The 16,736-nt window shown below is 35.3% G+C and overlaps 1 protein-coding gene across 1 annotated transcript in view; it reads left to right on the forward strand.

Moving 5' to 3' along the window:
• Positions 1–16,736, forward strand: part of BIRC6 (baculoviral IAP repeat containing 6) — a gene marked incomplete at its 5' end in the record, with an annotated part of 236,934 nt that overhangs the window by 205,081 nt on the left and 15,117 nt on the right. The window contains 5 exon segments of the mRNA XM_082852055.1: positions 4,934–5,079; positions 5,740–5,850; positions 8,508–8,725; positions 10,975–11,136; positions 14,090–14,167. Of these exon segments, the coding sequence (XP_082708181.1) occupies positions 4,934–5,079; positions 5,740–5,850; positions 8,508–8,725; positions 10,975–11,136; positions 14,090–14,167 (715 nt within the window).

Consider the following 16,736-nt stretch of genomic DNA (forward strand, 5'->3'; position numbering starts at 1 on the left):
ATCAGGTAGCGTAATACTTTAAACCTTTATATATGTATTGTTTCCACTTGAAATATAATTATCTAGTGTGAAAATTCATTTTGTTGCCCATAAAATAATCACAGTGTGAAAATGTGAGCCCTTCAGATTTTAAGTACCATTCTTGGTGAAATTCATCTGCTGGCCATTTCAACCTGTGTTATCTCAAAATGAAGTCACAGTACAGCCATAGTAGTTTGGTTTCACTTTTGAGTAAGTGTGGCACTTCGTAGCCTCCTTGGAGTTGGAGCAAAGGCAGATATTTTGTCCTTGATCTTTTGTGCAGACTTTTCCTGCTCAACTCCAGTAGACAAATAATCATATTTTGTATATTTAGTATTTGATAGCTTCACCAGAAGTTTGAAAAAGGCACTTGCCGCCAATCACATAATCTTAATTGCTAATAAGGACGTGACACAAATGACTCTGTTGAGTGTAAGGTGTTCTCAACATTGAACTTCTCTTTAATAGCATTATTAAAGTAAGCATCCTTGATTGCCCTTTCCCTTAGCTATCCCAAAGTGTCTTCCAGTGCAAAGTTCATCAGTTTTTAAAATAACTGAATTGTCTTGTAGAAATACCCAATTCATTTTTATCCAACTAAGCAATAAGATTAGTTGATTTACTTCTTAAACGGCATATTTTCTATCAAACTCTCTTGTTTTAACTCCTTTAAGTTAGTTCCTTTAGGGCTTCAGTTGAGAAAGAATTTCAGTTCCAGTCCTCCTACATTTGTTTTCATTGGAAAAACATTTCCTATCTTCTTTTTCCTCTGTTTCTCAAACCTACAAAGTGAAAAAGGCCTGATTTCTTAGACAAGAAGAATTTGTTGCAACCATATATATATACTTTTTAAGTTTCTTTTTGTGATGACCTTGAACAAGTTCAGTGGTTTGTCAACCTTTTTTACTTGGTGGTGGAGACAGCAGTGCCAACATTTATTTTAATATCTCTTAGCCCCAGTTGGATTGTCCCCTGGTGAAGCATATTACTTGTGGCAACTCCATTCCACAGCAGCACACAGTACCGTATTTGTCCTGTGATGTTTAGTCTGACTGGAAAACTATTATATTTTTATCTAATCTAAAAATCAAGGTTTTATTTTCAAAGGCTTCTCATACCTCTGTTTTGAATATTCCCTTCTCTCCTATTGCTCATTTATGCTTCATTTAAGACAAAGAAGATTTTATTTTCTACTTTCATTTAAATCATATTGAAAACTAAAACCAGTACTTCCATTTGGAAAGAATTTAAGTAAAAACAAAAGGGAATCTAAAGTTTAAAACTAAGCTTTAAAATAAGCATGGAAAACATTCATCTTACAAAGGTCTTATCCCATTTAGTGGTGCATTTCAAAAATTATTTTCGTGTTTTCTATAGACATTAGAAGCAAATAATTCTCCACAGTAACATTTTTAAAAATCTTTCTGCTTACTTTTACTTTTTTTTAAACTATAATTCCTGGCAAAGAGCTTTAGAACTGTGGATATGGTGCATTGTTTTATAGGTAAATATAGAAGTTTCATTCTCTTGTAGTTTTAGAATCTTCCTCTAAGACACTAATTCTTAATACTTCTGAATCTGGACGTTTCAGCACATGGTGTCCTGATTACTTCTTCAATGTGGTTCTGCTTTTTAAATGTTTATTTCAACAGTTTGATAGTTTTGACTTTAGAATTAGGAGTGCAGGGGATTGAAGTGGTCTTTCCTAATGTCCAACCAAGAAGATAGTTGTATTAAGCTGTTTTTAGTTTATAGATTATAAGAGAACATAATTCTGATATCTTGTAGTCATACAAATATCCAACTTAATGTGGGTGGTAGAATTAGAAGAAGCAGTTCAGTATAACTGAATGTTGAGTTATGGGTTTCTTTTTTCTTTTTGTTTTCACAAGAAAGATTTGCCCATTCTGCTCACATCCTAGTTTAGATTATATGTCACAGAGCCAAAATTTGCTTAATTTATTAGCTGTGTCGTTGGAATTCACAGCATAGTGGAAAATGTTTGCAGATAATTCTGTGCAATAGTAGAAACTTCAGTTGATTCCTCGTATTTCTTCAGGGCAGTGATCACAACCAGATTCAACGTATGCACAAAGCAGCGGATACCATGGTAGCGGCCGTCGCTGATTGCTTTTACCATGTTGGATCCATTGTCAGTCTCAAAGACCTACTTCCAGCTAGGTGCCTTGAACTCAAATAGCTTTTCACACAGACTTCAGGATGTGAGCTAAGGTATGGCCTTTTTTCATGAGCTGGGCCTACATATGGGTTGACAGTAACCTGCAGCTTTTATAGAAAAGAGACTGCTGTCTGTAGTTTAATGTCAGACAATGACTAGTTGTAGTCATCATCAGGCAGGTAGTGTGTGTTCTTCATATATTTGAAGTACTTTTACCTTTTGAAGATTATTCCTTTTTCTGCTGTATGTTTTTTCAAAAAGACTATCCACATAAAAAATTCTCGTTAGAACCTGCTGTAAAGGTCTAATTATGTCTGCTTTATGATTCAGCCATTATCTTCAAGATGTATGTGATTATTTCTTTCACGCATTTGGTGTAAAAAATGCTGTTTTTAAAATTTCTGTGGATCTTTCTGCAAAATTCTTAAACATTTTTAAAATTTTGTGGTCAAAAATAACAAAAATTTTTATCCTAACTATTTGCAGTATTTTAATAATAGAGATTTCTCCTACTAATCATCTTTTAAAAACTGGAGTTAGGAAATTGGTATTCATGAATAGGGCTTGAAATTTAGAATCAGTAGTTTTCTGAGGGTAACTTACTCTAAATTGCATGAGGCAGTTTACTCTCCATGCCAGAGGTTCTTGTTTCTTCAAGGAGAAAATACCCTAATTCTGGAAAAATGAGCTTCACTCCTGTAATCTTCCTTCTCTGCTTGGCAAGATATGTTTCTTTAAGTGACATCTTTATTGAGAATATAATGGATCAACTGACTAATCATAGATTTAGGAAACCATCTTTATTTTATTATGGCTATAACCATAACTCTTCTGTTTTCTCAAACTACTTACTGTTGTTTTCCTATTGTTCAGTGGCCCTTCTAATTAAGAATTTTTTTAAGCCCCAGGAAGAGAATCATTTGCAACTGGGGAGAGAGAGAGTCTTTATAAATTCAGAGGGGGTACTATCAATCAACTTAAGTGTTTTTTCTTGACTCTCAGTGTTTCACAAAGTTTGTGAACAGCCATTGGTAAATGCAGAATTTGAGAATCTGTTTGATCTTGTCTACCAGAATCATATCTTTATTTTAAAAATTGTCAGACACACTATTAAACTGCAGTCTCAGCTTAACTTCATAGCTATAAAAGATGCAGTATGTTATTTGATTCTAGCAGTAAAATGTCTATTTCAGTCTTAAAACATTCATTCACTATATTCTCCTTACTTACATATGCAAACATATATGTTCGTATACATGTTCACACACAGAGGTTGATGCCTAATGTGATACACAGCAAAACATCTACCAAGTGGTTCCTGAGTAGCAAATGAGAGTTGGCCATGTGTTCTCTGTGACTCCTACATATACATCAGGGAAGATAAGAAGAGAGGGTAGGAGAAAAAGCAGTAACCCAGTGACACATTACGGTTCTTAAGTTAAATCCTCTTGCCAGGTGAGGTGGTGTATGACGTGGTATAAAAATATCTGTGGATGCTAGATTTTCACACAGTGTGGGAGCCAATTCAAGACTCATGCATAACACTAAATCCGGTTACCCTTGTTATCCATCTGAGTGGCTCTTCTTAATTTACCTCTTATTATCTACCTAAAGTTAAGCACTGAATTGCTTCTGAGCAGATTTTTGTCTTTGTGATAAAGAACAGTTTATTTGGACATAGATTGCATGATATTATTTTGTTAAAGACTCTTCTATCTTCTGTCAGTCTTTTTATAGTTCTCTAAGGCTCCATGCCCACTTTGTGAAATGTTGTTTTAATATAATAGCCATGTCCTTTTGTTAGTAGCTGTACAAACTAGAAAAATGAATGATGCGTAGTTTAGATCATACCTTAGCATAAACATTTTAAACGCTTTTATTTATATGTGATTTCAGTTTGTTTTAAATTATCTATTTAATGAATTAACAAAGATGTAGATTTTTAGTATCTAAGAAGTAGTGTAATGATGATGTGAGTAAAACATGCTGAGAGTTGAAATAGAAAAAAGGAAATTGATATTTAGTTGCTGTTTTTAGTGAACCTTGTTAATAAAATGCTACTGCATTCACCTAGAAAATTTAATTTGAGTCTATATTAGACCCTGAATAGGGAATACAGGAGAATATCTTTAAAATGATTATGCCCTAAAACTTAATGTTTAAATAAAGATTCAGTGTATAGAAGCACATTATATTAAGTTACCTAGTAGTGAACCTGCACTTTATTCTGGAATTTTTCTTCCCCCCCCCTTGGAAATTAATATACTCTAAGTGAAATACAAAGAGTATTAAACTGAAAAACCACCTATGGATCTTTGATTCCCAAGTCTTAGAAGGCAGAGGATCTTTTACTTTTAGATATAGAAGTGATTTCTCTACTTCTAGGTACATAGTTACTGTAAGTATGTTTTTAAAGGTGTGGATCGAAGGACATACCAGGTATTGGGGTCTTTTTACAGTATGACATTTCTACAGTGTTTTTAACTCTTGTCTGTTTTTGCATATGAAGAGACAACCTACCGGAAACTTTGGTTATTATGCTAGGCATTATCCTATGGCTTCAGAATGAATCTAACTTAAACTACTCCTGGTATATATCATGTGTATGTCAAATGAAATGCAGACTATCATGTTGATTTTTAAACTGTTACTGATTTATGGAAGTATTTATTTTTCAAAACTAAAATTTTAATTTTCCTTGCATTTCTTTCCATATTAAAAAAAACTTTTCAGATCTAAAAGGGAAAATGTTAAAACAGGAGTAAAACCAGATGCATCTGATCAAGAGCCAGAAGGACTTACTCTTTTGGTGCCAGACATTCAGAGGACTGCTGAGATTGTTTATGCAGCCACTACCAGTTTGCGGCAAGCAAATCAAGGTACAGCACTATTCTCTTTATGCTCCTTTTCTTTTGATACAAAGATGTTTCATTTACTACTGAAAACCGCCTTCTCTTCCCTCTATGTTAATGGTTTTCCAGCAAGTTATTTACTTAAAGATTCTGTTCTATGTCAGGTTTTCAAGCTAATTTTGTATAGTCTCTTAATTTTAAAATATTTATCTCTACTGTGTATGATTTCTAAGACTGTTGGTAGGCTGACAGCATGCATTATAAATTTCTTTTCCCACTGAAAGTTATGAAATTGAAAAATGCAATTGTATTAGATAGAAAACAGTACATTAATAGTGTGTAAGAATTCAGTTAAAATTGACATTTTCACATATTAGCAATGGATGAAATAAATGATTCTTCATCATCTATTGCTCTATTTCTGCTGTTCTTGCCTGAATAGATGAAATCTAATTAGCATTTTAAGAATTTAAGCTTTAAAATTGATAAGATTTTTAGCCCTATTAGTTATTTTTATGAAATAGAAAGAAATCTTTTAATTTTAAAATGGTACAATAGGAAGATAATTATGAAGAGTTTGGTAATTTTTCAGAATTCAAATTCTGAACTCTAGAAGTTAATAGTTTTTTTGTTTTACTCTTCGAAAATGTATACTTATGTTATTTATCTTGAAATATTAAATAACAGAAAAAAAACTAGGTGAATATTCAAAGAAGGTGGCTATGAAACCCAAACCTTTATCAGTATTGAAATCACTTGAAGAAAAATATGTGGCTGTCATGAAGAAATTACAGTTTGGTAAGTTGAAATTGTACTCTTTATTTCTTCAGCTCTCATTTTACATTTTTTAATAGTGCTATCGAAATGTGTTCTAGTAAAATTAAAGAATTTCAAACTTGCTTTTACCATGAATTTTTCATATACTCTATATATGTGTGTATGTATGTTTATATATACACACATGCAAAAATTTTTATCATCTTTCTATCTCTGAATTTATATCTGTGTTTATAGTTATGTTTGGAAATCATGATTCAGTAGAAACCAGGAAAAAAACAAAGCCAAATGTCTAACAAACAGGCAGAAAGTGGTTTTCTTTCTTTACCCCTCCATGTCTGCATATCCTTGCCTGAAGGAAGCCAAGACCTGGGACTTTGAACCAAGTCTGTTACTCTTACCATTTTAGAATTCCAAGGGATATACCTTTGGAAAATGTAGCCTTTCCCATTCCAAAACTCTTGACAAGTAAGGACTGATGAAAAGATCATATAAGCACCCTTCATAAGGTGCTGGTTTATGAATAAACACTAGAATTCCAAATTTTGATGACCATTATTAACTATTATTGTATGTCCCTCTTTTTCATTCTTGAGAACCAGCCCAAAGGACATTGACTATATTAAAAAGAACACCAAAGTAGGAGTCCAAAAAAATGTAGATTTATGTCATAACTGTCAGAGTCATAGGCCAGAGCCTTTGATTAATGTTAGTCAGCTAGGAGGCTACTCTCATATCACTTAAAATCATAAACTCTGCCAGTTGGACGTGACTTTAAATGTAATTGAGTTTTGCTATCCATTGACTTTTAGAATAATTTAGAAAAAATAACGGGTTTTCTGTTGTGTTGTTTTTTAGTAAACTGCGTTTTCTAACTTATGTATCAAATATTTTCTCATATCACGATTCTTATACAACTTGATATTTATTGACTGCCTAATATTTTTTATAAGCCTAATTATTTTTTTAAAGTACTTTATATATTTTTAAAAAAATTTTTTTGGCTGCGCTGGGTCTTTGTTGCTCCATGCGGGCTGTCTCTAGTTGTGGTGAGCCGGGGCTAGACCGTGGGCTCAGTAATTGTGGTGCACAGGCTTAGTTGCCCCTAGGCATGTGGGATCTTCCCAGACCAGGGATTGAACCCTTGTGCCCTGCATTGGCAGGTGGATTTTTAATGACTGGACCACCAGGGAAGTCCTTGACTGCCTAATATTCTCATATAAAGTACTGTCATTTGTTTAACCAATAACTAGACCTTTAGGTTGTTTCCAGTTTTTTAGTAACGTCTGCAACATCTCAGTGGGCATTATTGCATATAAATATTTGTACACATCCAGGATTATTTCCATAGGACAAATTAATAGAAGAGGAATTGCTGAATCAAGCAGTATGTAGGTTTTTAGCAACTAGCCATTATCTTTGATTGTATATTTTAATAAAATTTTGGTATTAGAAGACCCTGTTTTCTTATAGATATATGATATAAAAATTTCCTCCAGGCGTGGGGATAAGCTCATGTATGTATCTGGTGGATTGCTGTTTATAAAACTCAAAAGGAAATTTATCCCTGTATTATGTGAAAGGCAGCAGAGTTGAGCAGATGAAATAACTCTGGTTTACAGCTTTACTGATAGAAACTACTCAGAAGTCTTGTTGAGACATAGTACATTTGTAGTGCACAGACCCATGACACTGTTTATAGGTCTTCCCCTTTTTTCTGGATTATAAACTTCTTGAGGCAGATATATTTTCCTGTTTACTATTTAACTGAAAGAGCCTAGCCTAGGACCTAGCACTTAGTAAGTTCTTGGTAAAATTTACTGCATTAATGATAATTATAATGTAGTTTTCATGTTTTTCTGTATATTTAGAATTGTATGAACACAAGGTCAGAAGTTACCATTGTTTCTTTGTATTTGCCCTTGTATCAGTAGGTGGTTTTAATTTAGTTTTATAAGATATTTAAATATCTTTGTTTTCATCCATTGGTGGGGTAGGGTTAATCTGAATTAGAGATGTAGTTCAAATCCACTTTTTTTTCTTTCTATTTTGTATGGACATATAGCTTATAAGTAAATCATAACTTTAAGTCCTTCCAAATCTGCCTGAATAAATGGTTAAGAATTAACCCATTACTTTTATTCTGTCAAAGTACTTCAGAGATTTCCCTAATAATCCTCTTTTATCCTATTAACTTAAATTTCAAAAGTAATACAGAAATAAACTTCAGCCTGTCATTTCTGTTTTCTGATTCCAAATGCAAATATATAAAGACTTATTCTCTTTTTAAAAATGAAATATAATGAAATACTTTTTGGCATTTCATGTTCTGAAATATTTTGGCAAAAAACATTATATACCATTCATTTTATCTACTACTTTGCATTGTGATTTAAATGCTTGATGTTATATAATCTACCTGCATGTCCAAATTGTAAATTTAAGTTGATTTCTTCCTTTGCTTCCATGACATCGCTCTAGCAGCATTAACACACATATGTAGGTATTACGTAAACATTTATAGTTTGCTCTTCTTCCACATTGCAGACCTCTCCATTTTGTGGGGGAAGAAGGATTAGTGATTTGTTTATTTGTAATTTTTTGTTATTATGACAGCTATCCTCCATTCTGGTTCTTTTTTTTTTTTTTCAGTGTTTTTTTTTTTTCTTTTCTTTTAGATACGTTTGAGATGGTTTCTGAAGATGAAGATGGGAAATTGGGTTTTAAAGTAACCTACCACTACATGTCTCAGGTGAAAAATGCAAACGATGCTAACAGTGCTGCCAGAGCCCGCCGCCTTGCACAGGAAGCTGTGACGCTGTCAACCTCACTGCCTCTTTCATCGTCCTCTAGTGTTTTTGTGCGCTGTGATGAGGAGCGACTTGACATCATGAAGGTAGAAAAAACAACTTTTTTTCCTATTTCCCTGGCTAATCCAGTTATTCAAGTATTCATATAAAGCACTAGAAATAACATGAATTTAAATAAATTTAATAAAAATTCTGTTGACCATTTTGGACATCAGTGAAGGGAGTCCTTTTTTTTTTTTTTTTTTTTTTTTTTGTGGTACACGGGCTTCTCACTGTTGTGGCCTCTCCCGTTGCGGAGCACAGGCTCCAGACACGCAGGCTCAGTGGCCATGGCTCACGGGCCCAGCTGCTCTGAGGCATGTGGGATCTTCCTGGACCGGGGCACGAACCCATGTCCCCTGCATCGGCAGGCGGACTCTCAACCACTGCACCACCAGGGAAGCCCAAGGGAGTCCTTTTCTAATGTTAGTTCAGAGTATGTGGATGAGAGTACTATTCAAAATAAAGATTTAGAAGAAAATACCAAGATACCTTCCCTGAACAAAGGCTGTGTGCAGCCTGTCATAGTTTTAGAACATACTATGAAAGGATTTAATGCTGGTCAGTTGAAAAAAAGTTACAGGACTTCTTCCTTGTAATCCAGAATACTTCTCTCATGTTTTATACTATCAGTCTTCAAAATTTTTTCTCTCTTTTTCTTTTCTAGGAAATTTATGTATTTACAGACTCATATGATTTAAGTAATGGTAGTACAATAATAAATAAAACCAGCAGCTTTATGTTTTAACACTGTGGTGATCTGCCCTTAAATTCCAAGAGACGCTGCAGCTAGTAATTTTTAAAGATTTGATAGCTGGGGTGGGAGGAACCTTTCTTTACTTGATTTAATTCATGGATTAAATATTGCGTCTTCTTTAGATACACAGCTAAAACTATTGACCCATTGATTTGAATAAGGCTTTTTGCTTGTTTGCGTTTTTGTTTTGCTCTTTTGGATAAATTTTCAGTAGAAATCTCATAGACTTTGCCTATTGACCACACTTTTCCTTGTTACAAACAGTAGAGCTGATTATTGTATGATTGTCTAGGGAAGTATTTTATTGCTAAATAGACCACACAAGTTCAAACTTGTGACTGTTAAGCATTATGCTGTACCTCACATAAAGGATCCCAACTTGGAGCCCCAAAATGTAAATCAGAGTTGTCACAGAATGGGACTCTAGTACCACTTGCCTCCACGCACAGCTGTTCAGGACCCGAGGCTTTGCTGCTTATATCTTGTACACTAAATATCTGTTGATTGACTCAAACATAATTCATTAAATAATTCTGACACTCACTGTTGGGTTCTCTGCTAATTTTTGGACTACCAGTAACCCTAAGGGAAACATCACACCTACTGTTGTCTCAGAACCTTTTTATCATAAGGTGTTAGGTGAAAACATTTATTCCTCTTACCAACTTGTCTCATTATCCCAGAAGAAAATATTTAAAAGTAAGCTATTAAATATTTAATATTTTATTATTAAGGAAGTCTTGGACTTCCTTGGTGGCACAGTGGTTAAGAATCCACCTGCCAATGCAGGGGACACAGGTTCGAGCCCTGGTCCGGGAAGATCCCACATGCCGTGGAGCATCTAAGCCTGTGTGCCACAACTACTGAGCCTGTGCTCTAGAGCCTGCGAGCCACAACTACTGAGCCTATGTGCCACAACTACTAAAGCCCGCATGCCTAGAGCCATGCTCTGTCTGCATCAAGAGAAGCCACCGCAACGAAGAGTAGCCCCTGCTCGCCTCAACTAGAGAGCGCCCATGCACAGCAATGAAGACCCAACGCAGCCAAAAATAAATAAATAAAATAAATTTATTTTTTAAATGTTAATTTAGTTTTTTAAAAAGTAAGCTATTTCTTAAAATATTAACTTGAAGATTTGAAACAGAAAGTTACTCTCATACCTTTGAGATATGATAATGAATATACCTAGAATCTCAAATTGTTGACAGTAATGTAGAGATCATGAAGGAAAGCTCTTAGAAAAAAAGTAACTTAGTATTTTAAAAGGTATTTGCTGTTAAGGTAAGCTTTCCTGCTGCCAGTTGGGCATCTCTCTTTTAAAAGCCCATTTTCACCAAAACCAAATCACTTTAATTGTAATTTAAAACTGTTTCCTAGTCCTGTGTATGTTTTTAACTTTTAACTTCATTTTTAACACATTTTGGTGGAGATGTATATAGGATGTAAGAAGATTGTTCTTATTTCATGTTGAATTGTTTTTCTAAATAGTAGCATTTAGGAATAGTAACACAGGCTTTTGTGTTTGTATGTGCATACTAGGTTCTGATAACTGGTCCAGCAGACACTCCTTATGCAAATGGCTGCTTTGAGTTTGATGTCTATTTTCCTCAAGATTATCCCAGTTCACCTCCTCTTGTGAATCTAGAGACTACTGGTGGTCATAGTGTGCGATTCAATCCAAACCTTTATAATGATGGCAAGGTAATGTAATTGCAGTCTTTTGTTTCTAATGCCAAAGTATTGTAACCCAAAGTTTCTTTGTAATTTGAACAGAAATTTTGTTTTAGTTATCATCTTTTCAAAAGTACATGAGTTTCTTTGTGCTTCTTTTCCCTGTATGCAAAGATTAGCCTGAGGAATGAGAGAGAAGGAACCAAAAATGGCAGAAACACAACAGTGTTACAAAGCACTTATAGTCTTAAGGGGTTATTGTGAGGGACTAACTTATTCAACACATTCCTTGGCCAACTGAGAGCTATCTCCACTCAGAAGATAATAGAGACAGATGCCTGTCTTTGCCATTCACCTTTCTTTACTTTCTTTTTACTTTGTGTTTTTTTTTTTTGCGGTACGCGGGCCTCTCACTGTTGTAGCCTCTCCCGTTGCGGAGCACAGGCTCCGGACACGCAGGCTCAGCAGCCATGGCTCAAGGGCCCAGCCGCTCCGTGGCATGTGGGATCTTCCCGGACCGGGGCACAAACCCGCGTCCCCTGCATCGGCAGGCGGACTCTCAACCACTGCGCCACCAGGGAAGCCCCTGTTTACTTTCTATATCTTCAATTCCAGTTATCTTTTCACAATTACCTGAAGATACTATCCGTGTTTTCTATGATACGTACCATTGTGTACCATTATTTTTAAAGTTTAATTTGTTTTAAAATGTTTTATATTTTCTTGTAAGTAGGAAGATGCGTTCCTGTCTCCACAAAAATAGTTAACGAAGAGGTATAATAAAAATCATTTCATATGGCAATAAACCTTTAAAAATTAGATTTAAAAGAATAATCATCACCTTTCAAAGTAATTTTGGACAGTTTGATGAAATTTCAATAGTAAATTCCATGCTGAGAGTATTTAATGTTTAAAAATTACTAGAAGGTCAGAAGAAATTTCTCGATTTCATAAGCAGACTCTTTGATGATGTGAGAATAATAGATGCTTGAAGTTGATCTGGTTTATTAAAGATGGCCCAAGTTTTCCCTTGGTTTTGTCTTCCTATTTTTAAAAAGTGCAGCCTGCCTCCAATCTGTGCTTACAAGTTATCATTTTGTCTTCACCATAAGCTCAAATCACAAAATTGGAATTCATTTTCTGGGTTTATTGTAGGATACTTAACCAGAGGTAAACCTTACTTTGTTGGGGAAAGCAAAGAACAGGTCTTTTATAACTGAGCAAATTAGACAAAGTAGCAATGTTGACTTTATTCAAGAGAGAGTCTGGAACTTGAATAGAGTTTAAGTGTAGATGTTAAGAATTATTTAAGAAATTACTTCCTTTGGACTTCCCTGGTGGCATAGTGGTTAAGAATCCGCCTGCCAATGCAGGGGACCTGGGTTCAAGCCCTGGTCTGGGAAGATCCCACATGCCGCAGAGCAACTAAGCCTGTGCACCACAACTACTGAGCCTGCGCTCTAGATCCCACAAGCCACAACTACTGAGCCCACATGCCACAACTACTAGAGCCCGTGCTCTGCAACAAGAGAAGCCACCGCAGTGAGAAGCCTGCGCACCACAACGAAGAGTAGCCCCTCCCCCACTCGCTGCAACTAGAGAAAGCCCACGTGCAACAACGAAGACCCAATGCAGCCAAAAATAAATTAATTAATTAATTTTAAAAAAAATAGAAATTACTTCCTTAAGACTTACTGGTATAGGGAAGAGGTTTAGAGTTTGAGATTCCAGTACCCTGAATTGTATAGTCTGTTCTATTATACATTGGGACTAACATTTAACCTTGGGATCTAGATCTGTAGTTAGGGAGAAGATCCCTGCCATTGGTAGTCACAGGGATGCTCTAAAAACCAGGTGGGATGGTATGTATGATAGTGCTTCAAACAATAATTCACAAAACTGTTCAGATACAAGTCTTTTAAAATTATTAATGAATTTATCTACTAAACAAATTGACGTATTTTGCATTATTGTTTTCACAGAGAATAGCAAGGAGATGGACTTCTCTGCTTTTTTAAGGACCACTTATTTTCCAAATCTGTTGCCCATTACATGAAATTATTAGTTTACAAGTACAGATAACATGCCCCTGGTTCTCTTTTTCCTGGAGTGACTGTTGACCTGTGTTTGGCAGATGCTTTGAGTTCATTCTTGGCTCTTTGAGTGAACAAATAACTAATGCGTCTTCAAATTTGTTCTGAGGAACTCTGGGGATCCTCAGGACCCTTCAGGGAATCTGCAGGGTCCTCCCCTTTCCCACTTCATGTTTGCGTGAGGCCAGATTTTATTCATACATTTCAACCAAAGCAATATATAACAACAAATCGAATGTAGAGGCAGGTATGGAATCAAGATCTCTTCTATTGGGCTTCCCTGGTGGCGTGGTGGTTGAGAGTCCGCCTGCCGATGCAGGGGACACGGGTTCACGCCCCAGTCCGGTAAGATCCCACATGCCGTGGAGCGGCTGGGCCCGTGAGCCATGGCCGCTGAGCCTGCGCGTCCGGAGCCTGTGCTCCGCAACGCGAGAGGCCACAACAGTGAGAGGCCTGCGTACCACCAAAAAAAAAAAAAAAAAAAAAAAAAAAAGATCTCTTCTATTAAGCTATAACCCATTTTCAAAATTTACAGAATTTTGAAAGAGATTTTCTTAAATGTAAAACAATACCACTTTTCCTCACCAAAAAATATTTTGTTGTTGTTTGGAAAAGAGTTATTTTTCATTAAAAAATATGTTATTTGTATTAATGTGTAATAACTGCTAACTCACTTTTCATTATGAAGAAATTGTAATGCCACACAGATCTGGATCACATTTGAAGATACCAATTTGTTTTAACAGACCAACCCTTAGGGTTTTCTGGGGGTACATAAAACTGAGATACTTTGACATAATAACATTTCAATTTTATTTCTAGTTCCGGCAGATTACTTTTAAAAAGCACTCCTTTCAATTCTGTTTATACTTTTCCCCCTTCTTCCTCAGGTTTGTTTAAGCATCTTAAATACATGGCATGGAAGACCAGAAGAGAAGTGGAATCCTCAGACCTCAAGCTTTTTGCAAGTAAACAAATTTCTCTTACAATTTCACTTAGAAAATAAGGAACCATCTTGGTTTAAGAACATTTTTTTTTAGCGACCAAGAATAAACATAGTAAACCATAAAAAATAAAAAGCTAGATTGATAGGAAGTACATACTAAACAGCTTATAGGTGAGCAGTTAGTACAATGGAGTTATAGCTCATTTTGAGTTTAGAATCTTAAGTTAGGACATTAGAATTTTCTTTTTGTCAAAATTCCCTTTTAAAAAATCCCTAACTTGCCTTAAAGTACACTCTGGTGCAACAAGATCAGGCAATACAGATTAGCCTCTTCCATCTCCCAGTCACGATAAGGCTCAAACTCAGGTGAGTAGAATTTAATAACTAGTAGTGTTACATATCTCTCCACACATGATATGGTTCTTCTGTAATCTAGTTAATAATGGGACTCGGTGCTTCCCTGGTGGCACAGTGGTTAAGAATCCACCTGCCAGTGCAGGTTACACGGGTTCGACCCCTGGTCCGGGAAGATACCGCGTGCTGTGGAGCAACTAAGCCTGTACGCCACAACTACTGAGCCTGTGCTCTAGAGCCCGTGGGCCACAACTACTGAGCCCGTGGTCCTAGAGCCCGTGCTCTGCAACAAGAGAAGCCACCACAATGAGAAGCCCTCCCACCGCAATGAAGAATAGCCCCCAACTTGCTGCAACTAGAGAAAGCCCGCATGCAACAACAAAGACGCAACACAGCCAAAAATAAATAAATTTTAAAATAAAAATTAAAAAATAATGGGTCTCTTCTGAGGTTTAGAAGTACTGTCCTGGAATTCATAAAACTTGGGATTTGCCATTCTTATTTGGCAGAGCACTTAGCACACATGTTTCATAGTCTTGAATTTTTTAAGTTAATTTTCACAAGCCATTTGAGTACATAAAATAAAATGTTATATAGTATCCCATCAAATTTTCTTTGCTGATGCTTTATCTTAATAGTTCAGAATTCCAGCAAAGAGACACACATATTAATAATAGTAATTAACTTTGTTGCTTGATCATTGAGGAAACAGAAATAAACCACTGTTGGTGCATGATAGTTTAAACTCACATTTGCAGTTTAGTGTTTATTTTAAGAAAGACCACCATAAATTATGCCCAGGTAAGCCTGTTAAAGTTGACCTACCTTGAAAGGATTCTTTTCCTACATTCTTTTTTTTTTTTTTTTTTTTTTTGCAGGCCTCACACTATTGTGGCCTCTCGCGTTGCGGAGCACAGGCTCTGGACGCGCAAGCTCAGTGGCCATGGCTCAGGGACCCAGCCGCTCCGCGGCATGTGGGATCCTCCCGGGCTGGGGCACGAACCCGTGTCCCCTGCATCGGCAGGCGGACTTTCTACCACTGCGCCACCAGGGAAGCCCCCCTACATTCTTATATTGAATTAGGTAAAAGAGATATGAAAAATCATTCTTTAGGATGTGACTTTTTTAGGTTCTCTGAAAAGACCTTGCAGCAGCCCCGTGAATTAAATAGTACTGTAATATAAGTTCTTCCTTCGTGCTAATATGGAGACTCAAGAAGAACAGAGATTATATGATTCATGCAAAGTAACTAAGGAAGTTCCTTAGTTACTTTGTTCCACCAAGTAACTATAATACTTCTTCATTTGAGAAATGATTATGTAGGGGGAGGGATAAATTAGGAGTTTGGGATTAGCAGCTATAGGCTACTATATATAAAATAGATAAACAACAAGGTCCTACTGTATAGCACAGGAATCTATATTCAGTATCTTGTAATAACCTATAATGGAAAAGAATATGAAAAGAATATATGTATTCGCTTTGCTGTACACCAGAAACTAACACAACATTGTAAATCAACTATACTTCAATTTAAAAAACTAAAACAGAAATGATTGTCAATTCTAGTTCAAAAACCTTAAAATATTTGTCTACATGTATGTTACTCTTGTCAACAGAAACTATTTTTATGATCAGTTTTACTCTGAAAGGAAACTCAGAGATATCCTGTTTTTCATGAAGTAAATTAGACTTACCTGAGGAATGGAATCAATTTTTGAAATTTTTGTTGGATTTATGTAGTTTTAAAAATAAATTTACAGTTTTCAAAGTTTTTTAGTTTAAAATTGGATTTGCTTTTAACTTTTATATTATCTGTATGTCTAATATATACCAAAAATCCTGTGAAATAAAGAAACTTATTCTGGAGTGTTTAAATTTTACAACTTTGAAACCTTACTACACATAAAGTATGATATTTTCCCTTTAGGGTTTTTTGTCATATACATAGTTTACATAGTCATAATTAACATAGTAGATAATTATTTGTATATTGCTTTGTTCACCTAACAGTAGAGCATATCCATCTTCCCCGTTTACAATTTTATAATTTGTAAATGCTATGTGATAATCTTTTGAGTTCATATAGTATCATTGAACTATTTCACCACTGTTGACTAAATATTTCACTTTTATTTTAGTTTTACAAATAATACCATTATTATATGACTTTCTCTACAATTTAGATAGTTTACTGAATATAGATTTCCAGATCTGTGACAAAATTGACTTGAGCA

Source organism: Leucopleurus acutus (assembly GCF_964270905.1).
Source record: "Leucopleurus acutus genome assembly, chromosome: 12".
NCBI lineage: Eukaryota > Metazoa > Chordata > Mammalia > Artiodactyla > Delphinidae > Leucopleurus > Leucopleurus acutus.